The sequence below is a fragment of the Hyaena hyaena genome, unplaced genomic scaffold (assembly GCF_003009895.1).
Source record: "Hyaena hyaena isolate Hyena2069 unplaced genomic scaffold, ASM300989v1 scaffold_392, whole genome shotgun sequence".
In the NCBI taxonomy this organism is placed as follows: Eukaryota; Metazoa; Chordata; class Mammalia; order Carnivora; family Hyaenidae; genus Hyaena; species Hyaena hyaena.
In genome coordinates this window covers 1,721,749-1,748,571 of record NW_024081017.1, presented here as the reverse complement: position 1 = coordinate 1,748,571, position 26,823 = coordinate 1,721,749, and the positions used below count along the sequence as shown (strand labels likewise).

The 26,823-nt window shown below is 47.3% G+C and overlaps 1 protein-coding gene across 1 annotated transcript; it reads left to right on the top strand.

Annotated features, from left to right (window-relative positions):
* LOC120244435 (zinc finger protein 709-like) lies at nucleotides 1-22,995 on the top strand. The gene is made up of 4 exons (XM_039250963.1): nucleotides 1-104; nucleotides 19,152-19,278; nucleotides 19,495-19,552; nucleotides 20,494-22,995. Exons 1-4 carry the CDS (start codon nucleotides 102-104, stop codon nucleotides 22,238-22,240), a joined length of 1,935 nt encoding a protein of 644 aa, XP_039106894.1. The 5' UTR covers nucleotides 1-101; the 3' UTR covers nucleotides 22,241-22,995.
* The last annotated feature ends 3,828 nt before the right edge of the window (nucleotides 22,996-26,823 follow it).

The following is a 26,823-nucleotide window of genomic DNA, read 5'->3' as shown; positions in this document are numbered from 1 at the left end:
TTAAAGGTGCCACGTTGCTCAGCCGCCGTTATTTCGCGCTGTGAGCTACACCGTGGGCGGTTTCCTAAGGACGGCCGCCGGCGGACCCGGGAAACCTAGAAATGGTGAGCGTGCCTCCTGGGGTCCAGAGACAGGCGCTGAGGGGCCGGTTGGAACCGGCCGGAACCGGCTGTTGGCGGGACCCCCGCGGTCATCTCCGGAGTCCGCGGACCCGAGTTGGCTGGCGGCGCTTGGGTCCCCTCGGGCTTGGGTGCTGGGCCGGCAGCGGGGACCCTGGCGTCCGGGCTGCCCCGTCCCGTGCACGGCGACTTCGGCCCCAGAGACTCTGGGCAGCTTTGCGCCCGCAGCCGCGTCTCCTCCGATTGTGTGGCGACCGCGGGGAGGGTCGTCAGGGGACAATCATGACTCCGCGTTTGTGCGTGGGAGGAGCTGTGATCTCTGGGGTCCCCAGTACCTCCTTGTTCCCCACGGCGGGCTCATTTTCTCCTGAGCGTTCCAATGTTTGGGAAACACGGTCTGAAATCTTATGACTCTGCCCCCGTTGCACCCCCCCAGCCTAGCTCTCCCTTGGGCAAGCAGTAAATACCTACATTTCTAGTTCCTTCCCGCCTTCCCTAACGCCAGCTTCCCTTTTCCAGTTCACAGCATCATTATCAACCATTGGTCCTGTGGGTGTATTTCAAACAGACCCAGCATTTTATTAGCTCGTTATTGAGCCCCAGTGTCTGCAGAGCTTTTTTTCTTTTAAAGGCTTATCTTCTATGTGGATATTTGACTTTGAGAGAAACGCCGAGAATAATTACCTGGAACTTTGTGTGAAATCCTTGTGCCTACCCCCCGCCCCCAGGATCTTTCCTGGGGCACAGACATCCTATGGGAAGTCCTTTGGGTGGCGGTTCCTCTTTGAAACTTTCCCGAGTGTCCTCTGCTGTGAGCACACGTCCGGGTCAGTGCTGCCCCTCTGCGCGCAAGTCGCTTTTAAACGATGTATTCACTTTATTTTAGTCTTAGTTTTTCAATGTCTGAAAATTCGTGTAATCAGTAGAGCTCGAAACACAGTGTGAAGTATTTCCGAAGAGGCGAGAAGGAGGTGATTTCAGAAAGAGTCCAGTACTATAGTTGCGCGTCTTAAAAATTCTTGTTTCCCTTTTTTTTTCCTCCCCCGTGAGGCTGGTAATATTCGGAGGTCTGTTCTTTTATTTTGGGTGAGTTCAAACGGATATCCAGGGCTTAGCTGTGCGAATCAGAACTATGATTCTTTTCCTTCTTTTAATGTTTGTTTATTTTTGAGAGAGAGAGAGAGACTGAGCACAAGTGGGGGAGGGGCAGAGAGAGGGGCCCACGAATCCAAAGCCGGCTCCAGGCTCCTAGCTGTCAGCCCAGAGCTGGACTCTGGGCTCCAACTCCCCAACTGCTAGATCATGACCTGAGCCACAGTTGGGCGCTTAGCGGTCTGAGCCACCCAGGCGCCTCTGATTCTTGAATCAAATATGATTTTATAATACAATTACTTGCCTTGGAAAGAATAATTAACACCTTCCCTCCCCCGCCCCCCAGGAATGCAGTAATTACTTGTAGGGGTTCCTGTTGAAATAGCAGAGTGCCTTCTAATTTTCCTCTCTGTTTCCGCATAAACACTGGGTTTGATTTTTTCCTGGCCTCTTCACACTGGGTTTGTGGGATTTAAAATATCAGTGGTGTTCAACCCGCCTCCAGGGGGAGGCAGAAGCCTGAGGTCAGGGTCTCTAAGCAAAGACTCCCTTATTAGATCCCTTTTTTTTTTTTTTTTTTTTTTTGGTGAGTGAACGCTCTAACCAGCATGGGGCTCAAACTTATGACCCCAAGACCAGAGGTCACAGACTCTACTGACTGAGCCAGCCTGGAGCATCTTAAGCTAAGACCCCCTTAAACCTGCAAAAGCAAGTACTTGAAGACCCAGTTGTTCTTGGGGTCTCTCGTTCTGTAGGTGTCCTGTTTGCTCTCAGCCACCTTGGGATGTCCTTTATTCCGAGCTAAGCTACAGACTGGTGGAAATTTGGGAGGGTACTCGGCAGCAGGTGTGGGGCAGGGCGGGGGTGGGGAGGTGAGGCAGTTGAGGCCTTTCCGGAGTGTAGCCTCCATTGCCCTGGGCCTGTTTGCAGGCCTAGCTTGGAGTTTTGCAGACACAGGGCAGGTGTAGTCAAAGTGCAGATTGTTTGTTGTTTTAAATGTTTTATTTATTTCTGAGAGAGAGAGAGACAGTATGAGCAGGAGAGGGTCAGAGAGAGAGGGAGACACAGAATCTGAAGCAGGCTCCAGGCTCTGAGCTAGCCGTCAGCACAGAGCCCGATGCGGGGCTCGAACTCCTGAACTGTAAGATCCCAGGCTCAGTGGACTGCGCCACTCAGGCGGCCTCCTTCTCAGAATTTGTAAAGCTGGGCTGTGGAACAAGGCATTGAGCGGAAGCTTCTCGTCTCAGGCTGCAGGCCTGGAGGAGCACCATCGTGGGTTATTGAAATAAGTTCAGATTAATTAAAGATGTTCTGTTCCTATCACCAGGGATGAATATTAACACATCTGTGTTCATCATCTTTTTTTGCCTTGTAGACTTTTCTTTCTGTTTTTATTTTTTTATTTTTTATTTATTTTTAAAAAAATTTTTAATGTTTTATTTATTTCTGAGAGAGGGAGAGAGACAGCGTGAGCAGGGGAGGGTCAGAGAGAGACGGAGACACAGAATCCAAAACAGACTCCAGGGTCTGAGCTAGCCGTCAGCACAGGGCCCGACGCGGGGCTCGAACCCACGAACTGTGAGATCATGACCTGAGCTGAAGTCGGATGCTTAACCAACTGAGCCACACAGGCACCCCTGTTTTGATTTTTTTAAATGTTTATTTATTTTGAGAGAGAGAGAGAGATGAGAGAGCACAGGCAGGGGAGGAGCACAGAGAAAGTGGGAGAGAGAATCCTAAGCAGGCTCTGCCCTGTCAGTGCAGACCCAGATGCTGGGCTTGAACTCCCGAATCATGAGATCATGACCTGAGCAGAAACCAGGAGTCGGACTGAGACACTCAGGTGCCCCTAGACTTTTCTTTTTAAAGAGGGTTTACAGTGACAGAAAGCTTGATTATAAAGTGTAGAGGCTTCCCACATAACCCCTCTGTCTGGACACTGTTGTATATTTATAAATAAATAAGTGTGTGTGTGTCTCACACACACACACACACACACACACACATTAGCAGAGGTGGGTTTTTTAAATTTTTTTTTTTTTTTTAAGGAATCTCTACACCCAGTGAAGGGCTCGAACTCACAACCCTGAGATCAAGAGTTTCACACTTATCCAGCTGAGCCAGCTGGGACCCCCACCCATCATATATTTTTTATCTCCTATTACTCTGGTGCATTTGCATTTGTTATTTTGATGAGCCACCTTTGAAATCGTTTACAGTAGGGTTGACACTTACACGGACGTCAGGTCTTCAGCTAACATGAATAGACCCGATTTCATCATTTCTGCGTCATATAGAATATTTTCATTGTCCTAAATGTCATGTGCCCCACCTGTTCATTCCCCAGCAGCCAAGGATCTTTTACCATCTTTTTTTTTTTTTTTTTTAATGTTTTATTTATTTCTAGGAGAGAGAGAGACAGCGTGAGAAGGGGAGGGTCAGAGAGAGAGAGAGGGAGTCACAGACTGAAACAGGCTCCAGGCTCTGAGCTGGCAGTCAGCACANGAGTCACAGACTGAAACAGGCTCCAGGCTCTGAGCTGGCAGTCAGCACAGAGCCCGACGCGGGCCCGAACCCACGAACCGCGAGATCATGACCTAAGCGAAAGTCGGACACTTAACCGACTAAGCCACCCAGGCGCCCCTCTTTTACCATCTTTTATCTTTTCCAGAATGTCATATGCTTGGAGTCCTACAGGGCTGTCAGATTGGCTTCTTTCGCTTAGGAGTAGGATTTTACGTTTTCTCCATGTGGCTTTGGCTTTCGAATCTCATTTCTTTTTGTAACGGAAGACTGTTTCATCCTGTGGGTTTACCAGTAATTGTTTATCCGTTTGCCTGCGTCTGGTTTATTCGTTTAGGTACACTAGTTTGGCTGGAACTCACAACCTCAAGATCAAGAGTGAAGTGCTTTACCCGCTGAGTCTGCCAGGCTCCTGATTCGCCTGTGTTTTGTGCTGGGTCTTAGCACCATCTGAGGCGGGACTGGCCCTTATGGCTCCTGTTATGATCAGCAATAACTACCAGGAAACTTTGGGGGGGGGAAAGACCTTATAACCTAGAGGATCTGGAAGTTCTACAGCTCACCTGGGATCATACATCTGCGTATGTCACACATGTCCTCGGTAGAGAGAGGACACGCTTGGGTTCTTATTGAGGTAAGGGTGGGGGTCTGTGATTTACTGGCTCACACTCATGATGGTGGATTTAAAACTTAAGAGCAGAAATTTAAATCACAAGAGGAAAAAAAAAAACCCAGGTGGCCTGATGGTCAGTTACAATCAGACCAAGATCTCTCAAACAAAGGAGGTGGTTTGGTTCTTTATCTAGTCACGTGGCTGGCAAGTGTTTATTCTAGATACTGTCTTTGAAGTGGATGCCTCAGCAATCACAGCTTAAGTCAAGCCCTTGCATTACCAAAAAGAAAAGCAAAAAACAAAAACTGTCAGGGTTTACACTACAATCCACCCTTGTGATGCAAAGGAATCAGAGTCCAGTGGTGAGGACATTAACTGCCTGGTGAGCTGATCTGCTGAAAGCCGGGAGTAGAGGAAGTCCAAACCCAGAAAGTAGGTCGGATTATGGTAGCAAATTCTGTAATAGTTGAGCAGGCAGTAGTCCAAAGTCCAGTCCCTAACCGTTGTCCCAAATTTGAAGAGTCCCACAGTAAAACTAAGTCAGTGAGGGGCCCCTGGGTGGCTCAATGGGTTAAACATCCTCCTTCGGTTTAGGTCGTGATCTCACGGTTCGTGGGTTCTCGTGGGTTTGAGCCCCACATCGGGCTCTCTTCCTCTCTCTTGCCCCTCCCTCACTTATGCGTGCATGTGCCCTAAGTCCATGATCTTAGGGGCCGGGAAAATCTGTCCAAAGAATTGGGTAATAGTGTGGAATATTTTAACATCTTGGGCCATCTGGTGTAAGTAGGTTTAGACCCGTCCTAAATTGCTAGGTTGATCTTAGTCTTAGTCCTGAGAATGGATCAGTTAAGAGTTTCGGTCTGATTTCAGGAGGCCGTGATCCAAGTGGGCTCCCAAAGTTAAGCCTGAATGGTACAAGTACTTGCATCGGGTTATTAAGAGGTTTTTCTGTGGAGGGGCGCCTGCGTGGCTCAGCCAGTTAAGCCTCTGACTTGGCTCAGGTCATGATCTCGCCGTCCGTGAGTTCGAGTCCTGTGTTCAGCTCTTTGCTAACAGCTCAGAGCCTGGAGCCTGCTTCGGATTCTGTGACCCCCTCCTTCTCTCTCTCTCTCTCTGCCCCTACCCTACTGATGCTCGGTCTCTCAAAAATGAATAAATGTTAAAAAAAAAAAAGTATTTCTATGGAAACAAAAGAAAAACAGTGGTTAATGACTGGAGCAGATTATAATCCCAGTTTCCATGTAGCCAGCGAAGACGGTTCTGGATGCTGAGTTTGAAGCATGTTTATTTTTAAAAAATTTTTTATAGTTTTTTGGGGAGCCTGGGTGGCTTAGTCGGTTAAGCGTCTGACTTTCGCTTAGGTCATGATCTCGTGGTTCTTGGGTTCGAGCCCCGCGTCGGGCTCTGTGCTGATTGCCAGCTCAGAGCCTGGAGCCTGTTTCAGCCTGTGACTCCCTGTCTCTCTGACCCTCCCCTGCTCACGCTGTCTCTCTCTCTCTCCTAAAAATAAATAAAACATTAAAAAAAAAAAATTTTTTTTTTAAATTTTTTTTATAGTTTTTTTAAATTTTTGAGGCAGAGAGAGACAGAGCGAGAGCAAGGGAGGGGCAGAGAGAGAGGGAGACACAGAATCTGAAACAGGCTCCAGGCTCTGAGCTGTCAGCACAGAACACGATGCGGGGATCGAACCCATGAACCAAGAGATCATGACCTGAGCCGAAGTCGGACCCCCAACCCAATGAGCCACCCAGGCGCCCCTGAAGCATGTTTAGATGGAGTGAGGGCAGGCAGGGGTAAATTGAGAGATTTTCCTACTTTGCAGTTTGAGTGTCTTGTGATCTTGCTGAGTGGCCCACACAGCAACAGGCATGGAGCTTGACTGGGTATATGTCTGCTGCTTTAACGGTTTCCCTCAAGTTTATATCAAATTGTCTCACTTTAGTTTGCATGGATTTGGGAAAAGGGCAGTCTTAGTTCTCAGCGATTCCAAGTCAGAAGGACGGTTGAAAAATTGGAAACCTCAGGTTGGAGAGTTGTAGCCAGATATTGGCGGAAACAAGAAAAATTTAGCATCCAGTTCAGTTTATGGGTAGAAAACAAACCTCAAAGACAATGAATCTAATATTTAATGTTTATTTTTAAGAGAGAGCACGCGTGCGCATAAGCAGGGGAGGGGCAGAGAGAGAGAGGGAGACACAGAATCCGAAGCAGACTCCAGGCTCTGAGCTGTCATCACGGAGCCCGACGCAGGGCTCGAACCCACGAACTGTGAGATCATGACCTGAGCTGAAGTTGGGCGCTTAACCAACTGAGACACCTAGGCGCCCCAGATATTTATAAAGGTGTATTAAGGACTTAATTTTTATCTATATAGTCACCCCATTTTCTATCCAACATAACCATAGTAAAACGAATTAGTTTGCAAATTAAGTCTACTTTTAATAAATTTGGCCTGATCGTTTACCTAAGTGCAGTAAGAATAGTGATTGACCACGAGTCTGCTTTGTTAGAATTTTTCATAAGGAATCTCAGGTTGGGCTTTTAAAAATCTCTTGCGGCTAGGAAGCCAAGCCAAGGACTTAGCCATCGGACTTTGCCTGCAACACCTAGTGATTTGGGTTAATTCCTCTGTTCTGAAGGGCCCCAGAATATCCTGGGGTTCCTACACCTACCGGAAAGTGACCGACCTTAGTCACCTGGTATGGCTGCTGGGAGCCCTATGAAGTAGGAACCAGGCTTGATTTTTCCACGGGGTTTTATCGGCTCCATAAAGTCAGCCTTAGGTCCTTAAAAAGCTGTCTGGTCATATTTGAATCTATGTACGTCTGTGCTGTTAAACATGACATTTCAAAGCCTTGGTAAAACAACTAATGTTTTCAATTGTGTCCTTTTGCAAGGAGACTAGATTCTTCTCGATTTTACGTAAATACCTATATTGTTACGCGACTACGCATACTCACTAAAAGTTCCTGAATTCTGGAGGGATCAGGTAGGGAGAAAAAGGGATAGTTTCACCTTTGTTCACGAAGGTATACTTTCCCAAATTGCTGTAAGTCATAGCTCGCATAAGAGAAAGCGTTTTCTTTGATCTGGGGAACAAAAGATTCAAGGGTTCCAATATTTTAAACAAAAAGTCATAAAAATTATCCTTATCAGTTCACTCAGTCCTGTGTCATTAATCCTGGCTCTTGATCTTTGGTGAGCAGTTTTTATGGACGCAGTTTTTCCTTAGAGAACTGTAAGTTCTTACCCAATTCAGCGGAATGATCTGAAAGTTACCAGAAACCTGTATTCGAGAGTGCTTGTCAGAGCCCTTTCCACGAATATCTCTGAGGGTGAAACACGTTGCAAAAGCATTACAGTAAAACACCTGTGTATTAAGTGACAAAAGACTTAAAAATGTCCATGGTTAAAAGATCTGATGAGGGGCGCCTGGGTGGCTTAGTGAGGTAAGCGTCTGACTTCCGCTTAGGTCATGATCTCGCGGTTCGTGGGTTCGAGCCCCGCGTCGGGCTCTGTGCTGACTGCCAGCACAGAGCCTGGAGCCTGTTTCAGCGTCTGTGTCTCCCCCTCTCTCTTACCCGCCCCTACTCACGCTGTCTCTCTCTCTCTCCTAGAAATAAATAAAAATATTTAAAAAAAAAAAAGATCTGATGATTTCTCATCGTAATGCAGTTGCCAAGACAATTTGTTTTTCTGTGGCACGTAACATTCCAAGATGATAACTAGAATTGCAGGTGATAACATTATACCAGGACATAGCAGATTTTTGGGAACTTCATGCAATTTCTAGAACGCTGCTTTTAATAACGTTCACCCATAATTTATGACCTAAGAAAGTTTATCATCACGGATTAGAAGGTGCTTCCCATGTCATTTACCATACCCCATAAAAGCCTAATCAGCGTAATCTTTGTTCCTTCTGTCTGCTAGCTCTTGTGGGCAGTTTTAGTTACCTCCTGGGGTGTGTACATTTCAAAGGCCTGGGAAGATTTACATCTTCAAGGGACAGAGAAAGAAAACACAAGCTTTCACCTTGGAGTTTCTTGCCTTTTGGATGGTTTTGACAGTTCCCATCAAAATGGAGTAGTGCCACCTATGATTAGGGGGAGCACTCTGCAAGGACTACTCCTCTGGGCGTGGGTCAAATGGGGCCTCTTCAGGGTAGGAAACGAAGAAGAGTTTGGGTCGAGGAATTAGGAAACCCATTGGACCATCCCAGTTTTGCATTGCAGGAGATGGACTTCATGTTTTCCATTCAACCGGGAGCCTTAGCTCTAATCACTGTGGTGTCATGATGGACAAGGAGCCAAGCGGCAAATCCCCAGGTCTGGAGAAGGTCCCTGGTATAAGTCGTAGCTCTGGGAGCCTCTGCCTTCCCATTTCCCTCTTCGTCCTCATGAGAGACCTTGGTAATGCTTCCACTGGTGGCCGGGGATGTGTTTCTTGGTTCTGCTCTGCTCAGGGGAAAGCTGAGGGAGCTTAGGCTCTGTGGCATCTTGGTGGAAACAAGCATAGAGACCTGGATGGATCTTTAAGTTACTGGATTATAGGGTCTTAGAGACACCAGCCGGTTGATGTATTTTGGCAGCTGTAACAATTCAGAGCCTGTTCCAAACCATTAAATCCCACAATTAGCCAATCGATTCCCCTGTCTCCTTCCTGCTGCATAAAATCTGCAAGAAAGTTTTGATTTTTAGGTAAGGTACGGTTTCTGTATGTTTTTTTTTTTTTAATTAAAAAAGTTTTTAAAAATTATTTTTGAAAGAGAGAGAGAGGGAACGAGAATGAATCTGAGTGGGGGAGGGGCAGAAAGAGAGGGAGACACAGAATCTGAAGCAGGCTCCAGGCTCCGAGCTGTCAGCACAGAGCCCAGTGTAGGGCTCAAACCCACAAACTGTGAGATCATGACCTGAGCCAGAGTCAGACGCATAACCGACTGAACCACCCAGGCGCCCCAGGTACAAGTTTTTGATCTCAGTTTCTACTTGTTGATTTTCTCCTGTTACTTTAATCTTGTGTGTTGTTATCAGACACTTTTTATTTTTTTTTTAACGTTTATTTATTTTTGAGAGAGAGAGAGGAGGTGGTAGGGGGAGGGCAGAGAGAGAGGGAGAGGGAAACACAGAATCGGAAGCAGGCTCTAGGCTCTGAGCTGTCAGCACAGAGCCCGATGCAGGGCTTGAACTCATTAGCCATGAGTTCATGACCTGAGCCGAAGTCGTTCGCTCAACCGACTGAACCATCCAGGTGCCCTTGTTACCAGACACGTTTGGATGAAGGCTCAGTGAGCCCTCCTCATAGCAGTTTTCCTTTCCACGGAATCCCAATAGACTTCTGCCTTGAGGTCTGCCTCTACTGGTGTGATATGCACGGGTCCTTTGAGAAAACCCCTTAGGCTAACTGTCGGAGCAGGGGACCAGCGTCTCACCTGCTGGTATGAGTGGTATTGAGTAACGTCCAGGAAATGTCCTTGGGCTTTTGCATTTATCAAGGAGCAGGATCTTGGATGCTCTCAAGGGATGTGTGCCACAGCCCGACCTGTATCCCATCAGGGGTCAGGGGTGAAGAATGACAGCAGGGAGTAAAATAGCAACACAGAGGCCATAGGCCTTTGTTACACTTTTTCCTCTGGTGGGGCCATTCGTTTCTGGTTGCAAGGCTCTCTTCTGGATTAGAATTTAAGAGTCGGGACAGGAGCCACTGACTCGTCGCAGGCAGAGCCCCCCCAAGCTGCCCAGCTCCCGGAGCTTTCCTCCTGCCTTTAGCCTAGGGCCTGTCCTTGGGGTGTGACAGTAGCCCGGTGATTCAGTTTCACCCTCCTTAGCTCACCTCGCCTTGAGGCATGGAGGACCCTTATGCATATTAGTGGTCAATTAGGGCCTTTAGAATTAATTAGAACAGAAGACCTCCTTCATGCTGCTCTGGGCAGCTGTGACCTTTCGGGGTGGACGCCGCACCCAGCACCGCAGGGTCAAGCACAAGCATGAGGCAGGGTGACGGACCCCTAACCCCACCCCGATAGTGTGACATATCACCCAACAAACAGTACTCCTCTCCGGAGGGTAGTAGCTACCTGAGTTGGGTGGTTAGTAAGCAAGTTGAAGGTAAAGGGCATTTCTCTCAATTCACTGCGAGGGTGATCGTGGGGTCCCGCCAGCTACGCTGGTTGTTTTGTGCTGGTTTCAAGCCTTCTGACACCAGGGTCATGGGGGGACTGGCCCTTGTGGGTCTTAGAATTGGGTGACACTGTTCAGCAATGATCATCAGGAAACTTTGGGGGAAAAAAAAGATTTATTAGAGGACCTGGAAATGACACAGCAGAGTCCCGTTAGCAGGGGAGGGGGCGGGGAGCCCTCGGTGGCGCTTGGGATCCGCTCTTCTTGGGGTGTGGATGGGCGTCTAGGGTTTCATGAGCTTTCTTTCTTTTTTTTTTTTAATTTTTTTTAATGTTTTATTTATTTCTAGGAGAGAGAGAGACAGCATGAGCAGGGAAGGGTCAGAGAGAGAGGGAATCACAGACTCTGAAACAGGCTCCAGGCTCTGAGCTGGCAGTCAGCACAGAGCCTGACGCGGGGCTCGAACCCACGAACCGCGAGATCATGACCCAAGCGAAAGTCGGACGCTTAACCGACTAAGCCACCCAGGTGCCCCTCATGAGCTTTCTATTTGTTGGTGAATTTAAATTTAAAAATGTTTTTAAAATTTATTTATTTTGAGTGAAGCAGAGCGGGAGAGGGGCAGAAAGAGGGAGACAGAATCCCAAGTAGGCTCCACACTGTCAGCCCAGAGCCTGACACTGGGCTCGAACTTACGACATCGTGAGCTCAACTGACTGAGCCACTCAGGCGCCTGTTTGGTGAATTTAAAACACAAGCACGGGCATTTAAAGTGTAGGAGGAGAGAAAACAAGTGGCCCAAATAGTTGGTTATTGAAATCCCTCAAGATGTTGAAAAAAAGGGGCTCCTGGGTGGCTTAGTCGGTTAAGCGTCCGACTTTCGCTTAGGTCATGATCTCGCGGTTCATGGGTTCGAGCCCCGCGTCGGGCTCTGTGCTGACTGCCAGCTCAGAGCCTGGAGCCTGTTTCAGTCTGTGACTCCCTCTTTCTCTGACCCTCCCTTGCTCAAGCTCTCTCTCTCTCTCTCTCTCTCTCTCTCTCTCCTAGAAAAAAAAAAAAAGATGTTGAAAAAAAGGGATGGCTCAGTGAGGGGTGGTGGCCTCATTCTTCCTGCTGGCTGGCAGTGGGTTTATTTGAAACGGCCATCTTTGAAGTGAATGCCTCAGCAATCAGAGCTTAATTCAGGCACTTGCATTACAACAAACAAACAAACCCAAAAAACAATTGTCAGGGTTTACACCCAAAGGCTGGTGATAACTCTTTTATTTGCAATTTCCCAATGACGCAGAATTTGTAAATTGCTTTTGTGCGCCTCTTTACCTTTCCTTGATGTATATGTTCACCTCTATTTCCCATTTTTTTAAAAATGTTTTATTTATTTCTAGGAGAGAGAGAGAGACAGCGTGAGCAGGGGAGGGTCAGAGAAAGAGGGAGTCACAGACTGAAACAGGCTCCAGGCTCTGAGCTGGCAGTCAGCACAGGGCCTGACGCGGGGCTCGAACCCAAGAACCGCGAGATCATGACCTAAGCGAAAGTCGGACGCTTAACCGACTAAGCCACCCAGGCGCCCCGAGTTGTATCCTTTATAGTAAACCAGTATAATTAAGTAAAAGGGTTTTGATGAGTTCTTCTATTGTTTCGATGAGTTCCCACACATGATGGCACACGGAGGAGCTTCGAATGTGTAGGTGGTCAAGCAGAAGTGTTGGCAGCCGGGGCTCTGTGTATGTGGCCGGCGTCTGAAATTGGGGTGGTGTGTGGGACTGAACTCTACCTGTGGAGTCTGATGTGGACTCTGAGTGTTAGCGTTGGAAATGAATCGAACCGTTAGACACAGGACATAGAATTGGAGAAGTGGCGTTGGGACAGACATCACATATTTGGTGTCATGAGGGGGAAAAAAACCTCATCATCTTCAGAAGCGCTCTACCTTCTGGAGAAGGTAAGGCTAGAAGGGACTTAAGTTGGCTATTTCCCTCCTCCCAGGTCAGATAGGACTTGGGAAAAATCCCAGTCACTTAGACTCTTGTGAAATAGATTATCTTGACGATAGGTCTTAGTAAGAAGCATAGGGGCGCCTGGGTGGCTTAGTCGGTTAAGCGTCCGACTTTCGCTTAGGTCATGATCTCGCGGTTCGTGGGTTCGAGCCCCGCGTCGGGCTCTGTGCTGACTGCCAGCTCAGAGCCTGGAGCCTATTTCAGAGTCTGTGTCTCCCTCTCTCTCTGACCCTCGCCTGCTCATGCTGTTTCTCTCTCTCTCTCCTAGAAATAAATAAAAATATTAAAAAAAAAAAGCATGGACTAGACTAGAGTTGTTTTTTTTTTTTTTTTTTTTTTAAGTAGGCTCTACGCCCTCTTGGGGCTTGAACTCACGGCCTTGAGATCAAGATGTCAGCTGAGATGGAGTCAGACGGTTAACTGACTGAGCCACCCAGGTGCCCCTGGACATATATTTTTTTAATGTTTTATTTATTTCTTGGAGAGAGAGAGAGACAGCGTGAGCAGGGGAGGGTCAGAGAGAGAGGGAGTCACAGACTGAAACAGGCTCCAGGCTCTGAGCTGGCAGTCAGCACAGAGCCCGACGCGGGGCTCGAACCCCCGAACCGCGAGATCATGACCTAAGCGAAAGTCGGACGCTTAACCGACGAAGCCACCCAGGCGCCCCCCCTGGACATATTTTTAAGTGGCTACTTTTTATCTCTGTAACCTTGGAGACAGTGCTTTACTCTGGCACCTCAGTTCCGTGATTAAAGAGTTGTGGATTTCAAGTTGCTTGGTTTTGTCTTCTGGGGACCAGAAGCCAGCCCTGAGCTCTTTACATGCCTGACCAGAGACCAGAGTCTCTGACTCCTCCTTTTTTTGTTATTTGAATGCTGATAGCTTTATTCTTTAGTTTAGTTTTGAGAGAGAGAGCAAGCCAGGGAGGAAGAGAGAGTCCCAAGCAGGCTTCGCTCTGTCAGCGTAGAGCCCAGTGGGGAGCTTGAAGCCCTGAACCGTGAGATCATGACCTGAGCTGAAATCAAGAGTCAGATGCTTAACCGATGGAGCCACCCAGGAGACCCTGAAGGCTAATAGGTTTAAGCCCTCATTTCTCCTCCAGCCCCCTCACCGCCCCCCCCCCCCCCCCGCCTTGTGGCCCACATCTGTACAGGGAGACAAGACAACCTGGGTGCTCCTTTGGTTTGGCAAGTGATTCAATCCACAGAAGGGCCTGCCCCTGTCCCGCAACTCCTACCCTAGCCCACCCCAAGCCTCAATAAAAAACCCAGGCCAGGCTCCTTTCTTTGCTCTCTCAAGGGCATTTCCCACCGGCTTGAGAGGCCTGCCCTGCCCCCGCCCCCCAGGACATTTCCATTAGGAAGTAAGAAACATTTTCAGATCCTCTAGGCTTGTGTGTTGTCAGTGTAGACTGTCTGCCCCTAATCTCCATCAGTCTGCAGTTGATCATAACAGTCATAGAATGGGCAAGCTGTCGCATGTTTTGCACTCCTCTTTGCCTTATTGTTCTATTGAGAATTCCTCCAGATCTTTCGATATTCGTGCATGCCCTCCTTGGAGGAGTCTCCTAGGGCAGGTGCACAGAAAGTTCTGTGGACGGTGTTGAAAAATTGCTGGGCTGTAGTGATCAGGTCAAATTTACAGGAAATAGCAGTGGGCCGTAGCACTGGACCCTCCTCCATTCTTGCAGAATTTGTTAAATAGCCGTTCATGATTCCTAATGATCTTCCACACCTGGGATTATCATTAAAACGATGAGGTTTTTTTTTTTCTTGTCACGAATTTTTGTTCCAGTCCCTGTGAAATGGGGTCCACTGGGCATGTTATTTACCTCTTACCTCGTTACCAAGGTGATGGACATTTTTAATATGGGATATTTCATATTCTGTTAGATGCGTTTGCCTTCTTCCCTTTTGAATAGGCGTCTGTTCATTTTAACTCTGCAAACTGACCTTTTATAGTAATAATTTATGCCTGCCCATGTAGGCATAAACAGCGTGTTCTTGCTATTTGCCACTTGGCTGCGATGACTGCTGTGTCATTGACTGCCTTTTCATATTAAATCCCAGCCTATTGAAGGCACTTCCTGCCCTTGTCTGTTTGCTTCTCTCTCTGCTAGTACTGGCTTGTCTAGAATAGTGTAGCTTACACGTCCTTGATGTGTGTTGTGTTAGGTAGGCCACCGATTTGATCTTTAGAAAGACTGTCCATTTTTTGATGTTTGTTTTTTTTGTTTTGTTTTGTTTGCTTTAGTTTATTTATTTGAAAGAGAAAGTGAGTGGGGAAGGAGAGAGAGAGGGGGAGAGAGAGAGAGAATTCCAAGCAGGCTCCACGCTGTCAGCATAGAGCCTGATACGGGGCTTGAACTCATGAGCTGTGAAATCATGATAAGAGCCAAAACCAGGAGGCTGGATGCTTAGCTGACTGAGCCTTCCAGGCTCCCCCGACATTTGTTTCTTTCTGTTGAGCTTGAAGGAGTACCTGTTGACTACTAAAGGGTCTGTTTTGGTGGGTGGGGGGGATTGTGGAATTTTATAAAGCTATCATTTGGGAGAGGTGACATCTGGGTGACACTGAATTCCTGTTAAGAACAGTTGGCACTTGGGGCGCCTGGGTGGCTCAGTCGGTTAAGCGTCCGACTTTGGCTCAGGTTATGGTCTTGCAGTCTTTGAGTTCCAGCTCCATGTCGGGCTCTGTGCTGACAGCTCAGAGCCTGGAGCCTGTTTCAGATTCTGTGCTTCCCTCTCTCTCTGCCCCTCCCCCGCTCGTGCTCTGTCTCTCTCTCTCTCTCAAAAATAAATAAACTATATTAAAAAAATTAAAAAAAAAAAAAAGAACAGTTGGCACCCATGGGGCACCTGGGTGGCTCAGTAGGTTAAGCAACCAACTTCGGCTCAGGTCATGATCTCAGTGCTTCATGAGTTCAAGCCCTGCGTCAGGCTCTATGTTGACAGTTCAGAGCCTGGAGCCTGCTTCTGATTCTTTGTCTCTTTCTCTCTCTACCCCTCCCCTGCTCACACCAGTCTCCCTCCCTCTCTCTCTCTCTCTCAAAAATAAATAAACATTAAAAAAAATCCAGTTGGCACCCTTTTACACTGGAGGCCCGCTCCAGCCAGTCCAGGGGTCCCTGAAGGATGGACGGTGCCGGCGAGAGAGAGTGAGAGCCCCGAGAATCTTTCTGATCACCAGGCAGGCATCTCTGTCCTGTGAGTTTTGGTGTCTTTATTTAAAGGTCCAGCGATAACATGGCATCAGAAAAAGGAATGTTTACAATGGAAAACTCTTTGTGATAAGATGCTTTGGAAAGTGTACAGAAACAGGTTTTTTGAAAGTATTCTTGCAGAACTACCCCAATCATAGTGAGGTTGAGTAAATCTTACAACTAAGGGAATAACAGGATGTTCTTAGTGAAAAACAGGATGACGTACATATTTGTTCTAAGTTAATAACGCTGAGATTAGGACATAGGTTAAGTTGTATATAGATAGGCCGGGAGGCATTCTGTCTGCCTCACAAAAGGAGGGAAGTTTTTGAGCTGGTTAATAAGTCGTTTGTGGAAACTTTTTTGACTTGATGCTGAATGTGTAAACACCATGGAGGCCCTAAATGTGTCGGCCTTTCTTTTTGGGTTATGTTTTAGCTACTCTTATCTATCCTCATCCCAGCCGCCAGTGTAAGGGAGGGTGTTTGTGGAAAGTAGGCCTTAGGGAAGGGACTGCCATACATCATCGGTTAGAAAAGGGATAAGTATTAACTTAAGCTCTGCCCTTATCTGTTCCTTTTTTTTTTTTTAATGTTTTTATTTATTTCTGAGAGAGAGAGAGAGAGACAGACATGAGCAGGGGAGGGTCAGAGAGAGAGGGAGACACAGCATCTGAAGCAGGCTCCAGGCTCTGAGCTAGCTGTCAGCACAGAGCCCGACGCGGGGCTCGAACCCACGAACTGCGAGATCATGACCTGAGCTGAAATCGGACAGTCAACCGACTGAGCCACCCAGACGCCCCATGTCCTTATCTGTTCCTTAACTCTAAATTAGACTCTTTGTCTCAGGGCCAGGCTCAGTTGTAACTCTTGTGTTCTTAACCCCCTTTATTATCTAAGTCTTGGGTCTGCAAGGCCCATAGGAAGAGCCTTTTGACAATCATCCACAGTGCTTTCATCTAAAATCTCTTTGAAAAGGGGCGCCTGGGTGGCTTAGTCGGTTAAGCGTCCGACTTTCGCTTAGGTCATGATCTCGCGGTTCGTGGGTTTGAGCCCCGCGTCGGGCTCTGTGCTGACTGCCAGCTCAGAGCCTGGAGCCTGTTTCAGTCTGTGACTCCCTCTCTCTCTGACCCTCCCCTGCTCACGCTGTCTGTCTCTCTCTCTCTCTCTCCCTCCTAGAAATAAAAATAAAATATTAAAAAAAAAAAAAATTTAAAATCTCTTTGAAAAGGCAGGAATATGCTTTTCCTTATGAGGAATCTGTGTGGGGAATATCGGTCCGATTTGGAATATTGCGAGGCCTGGTCAATACTCGCAGGCTCATTTCCAACATGAGCCAGTAGTAGCAGAAGGAGATACCAGTTTTCTCTTCTCTTGGCAGGAGCTGTGCAAACGCTGCCATCTCCTCGCTGTGACTTGTCATCCAGCGGGGCCGGTATGGCTCCCAGCACTTTTATTTATTTCCTTCTCCTTAGATCTTAAGCAGTAATTTTTCAATTTTTATCAGGATCAGATTAAATGCACTTTAGTCTTCTCTGGTACTGAAATTGGTGTGAGTAAATTAGGAGTTGGCTTTCAAATGTTATCTCTTAGGGTATAATCACATACAGTTCATCATGCAACAAGTCGTGAGTACACATGTGAATTTCTGTCTACCTGGAAGCCTTGCAGAGGCTCCGTGTCCAGAGTGGTTTTTTGGGGGGTTCATCACATCAGCTCTGCTTGCCACACCTGTGACCAAATTACAGTCTCTCAAGAGGAAGATAGGAGTGTCACGGACCCTAAAGTGCTTTAGGGACACTGGGGTACTCTTCTCTGTGAGGTTGGTGGGGTCCCTCCCCAAAATCCCAGCTCCTGGGATACCAGCGAAGGATGAAGTTTGTCATCCAGGATTTCTAAGGTTTTCTAAGCAGTCTCAAGCTTGCTAATGTTCCTGCTTCTCTGCACACTAGATAGTAGGACTTTTTGTGAACATGCTCTACATTTCCATTGTGGAAAGAGTAACGAGGACTGACCAGGTCATTTACTGTCCCTCTACTGAACACGTCCATTCTAGCGTTAGAATTGCTGGGTGGGAACTTCTCGCTGTTCCCTAGACAAGGACATCATTGAATTACTGATCTCTTTCACAGACCAGCATTTAGGGGAATTAATCCGCCGAGGGTTTCCTGTGTTTGGGATAGACGGTCGTCCTGCCTGCCCAACAGAGGACCTCAGACATGAGAGAAGTTTGGGAGGAAAGCCTCTCGAGTGGCTGTTTGGGCATCAGTTATAGCAGAAGTCAGAAAAAGGGGATTAGGGGTACCTGGGTGGCTCAGTCGGTTAAGTGTCCGACTTCGGCTCAGGTCATGATCTCACAGTTCGAGGGTTCGAGCCCCCAGCGTCGGGCTCTGTGCTGACAGCCTGGCTCAGAGCCTGGAGCCTGCTTCAGATTCCGCGTCTCCTTCTCTCTCTGACCCTCCCCGCTCACGCTACCTCTCTCTCTCTCTCTCTGAAATAAATAAAACATTAAAAAAAAAAAGAAAAAAGGGATTTGGTGGGATATTTGGAGGAAAGCCCTGTTGAACTCTGTTTCACACCATGTGCACACACAGCATCCGTACTGATGGGGAATTCAGGGAAGTCCCTTGCAAACTCCAGCCCTTAACATGGTCCTCGAGGTCACAGGCCCTGGTTAGTGTTTGGATTCTGCTGGAAAATCTCTTCTGGTGTCTCATCGCCTGTGTGCCTTTGTGTCCTTAAAATCGGTGGGAGGCAACCCTGAGACTCCTGAGTACATGGATTTGTCACGTACTTTTCCTTAGGCCTGCGTTGTATATTCCGAATATTGTCCTGGTCCATGAAATGGGACAGAGCATGGAACGCAAAACTGATTCCGTGATAAATATTACACACATGATACTTGTTCCTCTTCGGTGAGAATATGGCTGCTCGTCTAGCTGGATATGACTGCAGTGGCCTGAGGACGTGAGGATGTTAGGGCCACCTGGATCTTGTAACAGTGGATTCTCCTGGCTTCTCGTGTTTGGGGATGGGAATAGGAGAAAAAGCTTCCATTTTTCTTTTTCCTGTTTTTGTTCATAAAGCATCGTGCACGTATGACCCCACGCGTCATGGAGTGGCGCGTGATGTGGTGGGTATTTAAGAAGGAGGTGAAAGTTTTTCTCACAAGGAATTGATGGCCTTAAGATGGAAATACTTCGTCCGTTTCTGTAGCGCTTCTCCAAGGCGTTCTGTTCCCTGACGGTCGAGAGCAGTGGAGACCGGAAGTGGTCACAGTAAAAATATAGCAGTAAATTCCTTGTGTTCGTGATGCTGTTAAGTCCACGAGGAAGGGAGTGTGGCCAGAGAGGAGGAGCCTGAGAACCGAGTCCTAGAATAAATGTTGAGAAGTCAAAGTCGCATGTGATTTCTTAGGAACTGAGCATAGATCGCCAGCGCGGCCCGTCTTACCCACCCTCCTATACACGTGTGTGGGATGTTTTAGGACTCAGTGGCCTTTGAGGATGTGACTGTGGACTTCACCCTGGAGGAGTGGGCGCTTCTGAATCCATCCCAGAAGAAACTCTACAGAGATGTGATGCAAGAGACCTTCCGGAACCTGGCCTCAATAGGTAGGGATGACAATACTGTTATTAACTTAATCAGTATTCTTATTTACTTAATCAGAGACCAGTGTTGCTCATCAGTGCTGTTTTAGGAGGTGAAGTGTGGAAAGCAAATATATTGGTAAATGAAGCAGCCATGGTCACAGTTCATCAGGCACGTAGAAACTAAAGCAGCTTTAATATTCTTTTGTAATTGATGGTTTTTCCTGGTCTGCATTGTAGGAGACAAATGGGAAGATCGTAACAGTAAAAGTCTGTATGAACATGAGACAGATCTAAGGTGAGTCCCACTCACATCAGAGCTGTGTCCCTGGGAGTGCCTGGCCTACTCTGTTAGAGCATGCAACTCTTTTTTTTCTAATTAAAAAAAATTTTTTTAATGTTTATTTTTAAGAGAGAGAGACAGAGACAGTGAGTCGGGGAGGGGCAGAGAGAAAGACACAGAATCCGAAGGAGGCTCCAGGCTCTGAGCTGTCAGCACAAGAGCATGATACCAGGCTCAAACTCCCAAACCGGGAGACCATGACCTGAGCCGAAGTCAGACGCTCAACTGACTGAGCCACCTAGGTGGCTCCCCCCTTTTTAAAGTCTACTTAAAAGAATAAATAAAAATTTAAGAACAGTGTCCTACGAGAGAATCTTTGTCATGAAATTAAAAAAAACAAGCAAATAAATCAGACCAGTCTTCAAGTTTATTCGTTTTTAGGATATTTTCATCAAAAATCTCTTCTCTAATGTGACCTAGACGTTCAACATGTGAAAAACAATACACGCAGAAAAGGTCTTCGGAAACCCCGTTTATGCCCATCACTACTTTTTTTTTTTAATTTTTAATGTTTATATTTGATAGAAAGAGACAGAATATGAGTGGGGGAGAGGGAGACAGAACCCGAAGCAGGCTCCAGGCTCTGAGCTGTCAGCACAGAGCCCCACGCGGGGCTCGAAGTCGTAAACCGTGAAATCGTGTCGTGGGCCGTAGTCGGACGCTTAACCGACTGAGCCACCCAGGCGCCCCTATGTCCATCACTTTTGATAAGAGCTGTGATCGACCCCTCTTACAGGCTGCCTAGCACGCAGTCCCTTACAGGCCACCCGCACCGAACGAACACACACACACACACACGTTGTTTTGCACATGGCACCCAGTCGATCTCATGGCAATAATGTGGTAAATCTGAAATTATTAATAAACCGTTAATAACCCACTTCTGTTTCCAGCAGGCGTGTGGTAGAGAGTCCCCGTAAAGGTACAGAAGGGAGTCGGTGCGGAAGTCGGTGCGGAGAAACCTTCGGGCGGGAGCCGAACCCTAAGCAGATAGAGAGAACTTCTCCTGGAATAAAACTCCGTAAATGCAGCTTCTGTGGACAGATGTTCAGGCACCACTCGTCCTTCAGTAGGCACATGCTGTCTCACACGGGCCACAAACTGTACGAGTACCAGGAGTACGAAGAGAAGCCTTACAAGTGTAAGGAGTGCGGCAAGGCCTTCAAGCACCGCCAGTCCATCCGCGTGCACGTCCGGACCCACACGGGCGAGACCCCTTACACGTGCCGGCACTGCGGGAAAGCCTTCAAGCACTGCCAGTCCATTCGGAAGCACGAGAGGATCCACACCGGGGAGAAACCCTACGCGTGCACACAGTGCGGGGAAGCCTTCCGGTACCGCCACAACTTCCAGAAGCACGAGCGGACGCACACCGGCGAGCAGCCGTACAGGTGCCGGCACTGCGGCAAGGCGCTCAGCTGCCTCAGCTACTGCCGCGTTCACGAGCGGACTCACACCGGGGAGAAGCCGTACGAGTGTAAGCAGTGCGGCAAGGCCTTCAGTTACGCCGGTTACATCCGGATACACGAGCGCACGCACACGGGCGAGAAGCCGTACGAGTGCAAGAAGTGCGGCAAGGCCTTCAGCTGCCCCAATTACTTTCGCAAGCACGAGAAGACCCACAGCGGGGAGAAGCCGTACGAGTGCAAGCAGTGCGGCAGAGGCTTCAGCTGCCCCAGATCCTTCCGCAGCCATGAAAAGCGACACCGGGGCGAGAAGCCCTACGAGTGTAAGACCTGTGGTAAAAGCTACAGCTGCCCCGTATACTTCCGGAACCACGAAAGGAGGCACAGCGGGGAGAAGTCGTACGAATGCAAAATCTGTGGGAAGGCCTTCAGCTGCCCGAAGTATTTCCGAAAGCACGAGAGAAGCCACGCCGGAGAGGGGCCGTGCGAGTGTAACGAGTGCGAGACCGCCGCGAGTCCTCTCGCGATGTTTCAGAGACCCGCGCCGAAGGCCGCCGGCGGCGGGCCGTACAAGTGTAAGGAGTGCGGCAAAGTCTTCGACTGTCCCAATTACTTCCGATGTCATGAGAAGATACATCGTGGAGAGAAGCCATTTGGGTGTAAGGAGTGCGGCAAAGCCTTCGGTTCTTCCATGTCCCTTCAAAACCACGAAAGAGGTCACAGTCGGAAAAAACCTCACGAATGTAAGGAATGTGGCAAAGCCTTCAGTTTTCCCTGTTCCCTCCAGAAACACGAAAGGAGTCACACCGGGGAGAAGCCCTATGAATGTAAGCAGTGTGGGAAAGCCTTCACTTACCTCAGTTCTATGCAGAAACACGAAAGGACTCACAGTGGAGAGAAACCGTATGAATGTAAGCAGTGTGGGAAAGCCTTCACTTACCTCAGTTCTATGCAAAAACACGAAAGGACTCACAGTGGAGAGAAACCGTATGAATGTAAGCAGTGTGGGAAGGCCTTCATTACTCTCTCCAACGTTCAAAGGCACATGATCAAGCACACTGGAGACGGACCCTGTAAATGTCAGGAATGTGGGAAGGCCTTCGATTGTCCTAGTTCTTTGCGAACACACGAGCGGACTCACACTGGGGAGAAACCCTTTCAGTGTAAACGTTGTAGTAAAGCCTTTACTCGCTCCAGTTCTTTACGAAACCATGAAAGAACTCATAATGGAGCGTAGCCGTATGAATGTAAGGAATGTGGGAAATAATTCACTTCCAGCTCTTTCTGAGTATACGAGATAACTCACACTGGAGAGAAACCCCGTGCCCTCAGACAATAGGGTAAATCTTTCCTCACTATTTTCTTGGTATCCATGGGACTCTTACTAGAGAGAAACTCTGAAGGTAAGGGAAGTCGTGGAAGCCTTTGTTTATCACACAGCCTTTCGAGGATGAACGCACATGGGGAGAAACCATATAAACGTAAGGGATGTGGGAAAGCCGTCAGTGCGTTTCAGCGAGAAGCCACGGAAGACCTCACACTGGAAGGGATGGTATTGAGTGTAGACTCTAGGAAAAGTCATTTGCCCCACCTTCTTATGAAACCACACGAGAATATATAATGGATAGATACCTTACAAATGGAAATCTTTGATTTTTAACAAATATTTTCAAAGTTCGATGAATATTGCACTGGAAGGAAATCCAATTTTTGTAAGTAATATGGGTAAACCGGGTGCAAATTAATTAGTGTATAATACTCCCCCAAATCCACAACATGAAAGAAACGTTATTAATGTTATATTGTCTTCCTCAGTGTTTTTCTTTTCTTTCCCGTTTTATTGAGAAGAATTGACATTACTGCGTAAGTTTAAGGCATGTAGCCTGATGGTGTGATTTACATATTTTGTGGAAAAGGTACACTGGCTCGGTCTTTTTTTTTTTTTTAATTTATTTAAATGTTTATTTTTGAGAGAGAGAGACAAAGTGTGAGCCTGGGAGGGTCAGAGAGAGAGAGGGAGACAGAATCTGAACCAGGCTCCAGGCTCTGAGCCACCCAGGTGCCACCCCCCCCCCTTTAAGCTTTATATATTTTACCTGAGAGCAGGTGAGGGCCAAAGAGAGAGGGAGAGAGAGACAATCCTAAGCAAGCTCTGTGCTGATAGTGGGCTGTAACTCACAAACTGTGAGATCATGACCCAAGCGAAAGTCGGACGCTTAACCGACTAAGCCACCCAGGCGCCCCCTAAATTGTATGATGGTTCTGAACCAAGACCCTAGATATGAAAGTAGCCAATACTGACATTTGGTCCAACTTCGAGGAGGAAGGTGCACTCTGAATGCAGATCTCGGGTCATGCATCCCTTTTGGAAGTCTCCACTTGAAGCAGCTGTGGATGTAGAATAGTAAATATTGCAAAAACACGTGGATGTGATCGACCACACCAACATTTGGGAAGATATGAACAGTACAGATATAAATATGAAGCGATAGCTGATGAATTTCTTGTAGAAGAGCAGAGTATTGTTATCTCACAAGAAGTGTTTGTGAGCAAATGTATTATATTCTGTAAGGTCGCTAGTTCAGAGATGGTGAATTTGGAGGAGGATCCAGAGCCTGTTAACATTTCAGATGAGAGAAAGACTTGTACATTTTGAGTCTTTTTTTCTAAATTCTTTTAATGTTTAATTTTGAGAGAGAGCACACAAGCAGGGGAGGGGCAGAGAGGGAGGGAGACAGGATCCGAAGCGGGCTCTATGGTGACCCCAGCATCCCAGACGTGGGACTTGAAGTAGGGAACAGTGAGACCATGACCTGAGCTGAAGCCAGACGCTCAACTGACTGAGCCGCCCAGGCACCCCTGAATTTTGAACCTTCTAACCCTTCACAAAAAGCAACTAAAAAATTAATGTCTCACAAGGTTATAATCAGGCTGTTTTCTTTTTTAATTCTTTTTTGATTTTAAATGTTTCATTTATTTCTGAGAGAGAGATAGAGACAGCGTGAGCAGGGGAGGGTCAGAGAGAGAGGGAGACATAGAATTAGAAGCAGGCTCCAGGCTCTGAGCTGTCAGCACAGAGCCCAATGCAGGGCTCGAACCCACAGACCGTGAGATCATGACCTGAGCCGAAGTCGGACGCTTAACCAACTGAGCCACCCAGGTGCCCCTGATCAGGCTGTTTTTGAAAGGCCATAATCAAAAGAAGAGATCTCCCTCTTTGGCAAAGCTTTGGGAAATGGAGACAAGGGCATTCTCTTTCCACAAAAGGGGGAGAAGAAGCACCAATGAGGAAAAGGTATATGGGCTCAGTCTGGATCTCTCAGGAAAGCTGTCTGGTCAAATGTTGGCCCCTTCAATTCTGGAAAATCTCTACCTTCATTCACTGTATAGTGTGCAAGTCCAGGCAGGGTTTGGTGCTTTCTTGACATGTGGAATGTGAAACCAAGAATCTGTTCCTGAAGTTGGGCAACCCAAGGGTTGGTCTGCATTCCTGAAAAGGGCCTCTCCAGTGAGGTTGAAGAGTCTGGAGTTACCATCTTCAACAGATGGAATCTCCATGTTGCAGAGTGTAACGCTTAAGGTCATTATCGCTCAGAAGTGCACTGTAAAAAGATTGTACAACCAAGCCATGGTTACTTTTAATAAAAGCAATTAGGCCTTTACACTATGGAGGTATCTCTCTTTTTATTAGCTGTGGGCCAGAGGAGGCAGGGGCCGAGTGCATTGGAGGTCCTGTGACTGATTCAAAGGGTGAGAGTCCGTGAGTTCCAAAGAGGGGGGATCTGACATGTAGCAGGACTAATGGGAGTGTTATCAGCCAAGGTCTGTGGAAGGTGTCTACAGACTTGCCTATTGAGCCTAATAGTGTCATTAGTGTGTTCGACTAACCCTTGGGTTGAGGATGGTAAACATCATGGCAGTTGTAAAACAAGACAGCACAGACTTGTGGAAGCCCCTGACTGTTAAAATTGGTTCCCTGATTGCTGTGAAGATCAAGAGGCGCTCCTCGGGTAGGGTTAATCTTCTCTAACAGAATTTTAGTGACAGTGAAAGCGTTGGCCTGTCTCTAGGGGAGAGTTTCTGACGAGCAAGAATGTATACACACCGTGCCTAACACTTTATACCTGTGTTACGGGAAAGTTCTAGTAAATCAATTTGTGCAAACTGGTTTCCCTGGATTATACATTAACATATGAATAAGCGAGGTGGGCAAGTTTCATAGCCTTATTAACATTTTCCCACCCGTATTTGTCCATGAGTGCTACCATTTTGTCAGTAGACCAATCGTTTAACGCACGTGCCGCGGTAAGTAGTGGGGATTTTAGAATTCCTGGTAGGACTGGGTGGTTTTTTGGCCCAAACCAGAGTTCTTCTAATCAGACCAACAATTATTAGATTTCTGAATTTATTTTATTTCCTGGGCTAATGTTGAGTGTCTCTTTAATTTTTCTGATTATCATTTGGGAGACCATCCCTTTGGAACATGATGACATTTTGAGTATTGCTTTCCTAGAGTGGCAGTTTGTGTGGGTGTGTGTGTGTGTGTGTGTGTGTGGTTTTTTTGGTTGGTTGTTTTGTTTTTTGCAGTATCAGCAAGGTGGTTTCCTTTGGCCTCTAGGGAGTTGAATCTAGAATGTCCAGTTCAAAAGGAATTAGACCCGAGGCCACACTGTTTCAATAGGGACAGTCCAGTTCTGAAAATGAGTCAGACCAAAGGCTAACGCAGTCTTCATAGTGACGGTCCAATTCCAAACATGAGTGGAACTTGCAGAATGGACAAAGCCTGGGGCTTGAAATCGAGGAGAAAATATAGCTTCAGGCTCCAGGAACAGCAAGAAAGCAGTGAGCTCTTGTTTCCATGGGTACTGGCACATTGGCTCACCAGCCTCAAAATTGCTGAAGTTGTCTCAGGATCCAACTTCTGACACCAAATAACATTAACCTTAAATATAAAACTGCCAGTTATTTTACCAGCAAAAAGAAAAAAAAAGGATTTATTTGAGAATAGAGAATTCGAAAGAAGTAAGCTATGGCAAAGCCATTAGGTTAAGTCTGGAGAACAAAGTACAGAGGAAATGGGAGAACATGAAGTGCCCTTGTAAACAAACCACAATTGGAGTAAGCTGGGAGGTTGAAGTATAGTGGCCTTTTATTGGCTGAGTTGTGAATCTCATTGGCTGGGCTGTTGCCAGGGGAGTAGAAACTCTTCCTCCTAGGATAGTAAAGTAGTAGTTGAGGTACTAGGTAATTGGAAGTTGTGTCTCTTCCTGTTGGGTTTGCAATGGACATTTAGTGATAAGAGTGTTTGAGCTCCCCCTGCTGGCCTCCTGAAGACATTGTATTTTCTAGGATCTATGGCCTTTAGGTTTCATGTTAGAATTCACCAAAGCCTAGCAACCATGAAACTTGGAATGCAGAAGGGAAGTAGGAGTCAGTCAGGTTTTGGAGCCATCTGTGTAGGAGACAGCAGCATTGGGCTTTCCGGACACTCGTTTCCAGCCTGTTTTCCTTCTTTGTGATGCCCATCAATATTCTCAGTCCACCACCAGCTGCTAGACTTCCATCTGCCCTCAGCAGCAGGCTTCTACAGTTGTCCCCACTGTCTTGACTTTGAAGAGCCAGCACAGTCAAGATTTCCTGTGAGCCGTCATGTGTCCACCTGGAAACAGATTTCTACTGTCATGGGTTGCGCATTCTCTGAAGTGCTATGCTACTCCCCTCTTCCCTAGATCCTATTCATACAAGGTCGAATTTGTGTAGTAAACACAAATTTGTGTATTAATACTGTTCTGTTACTACCACGAGTGAAGAATTATGTGG

Coding starts and splice junctions, on each gene's coding strand:
- LOC120244435 (XM_039250963.1), top strand. Junction 19,279..19,494: donor CCGGAACCTGGCCTCAATAG/GTAGGGATGACA, acceptor TCTGCATTGTAG/GAGACAAATGGGAAGATCGT. Junction 19,553..20,493: donor GAACATGAGACAGATCTAAG/GTGAGTCCCACT, acceptor TGTTTCCAGCAG/GCGTGTGGTAGAGAGTCCCC.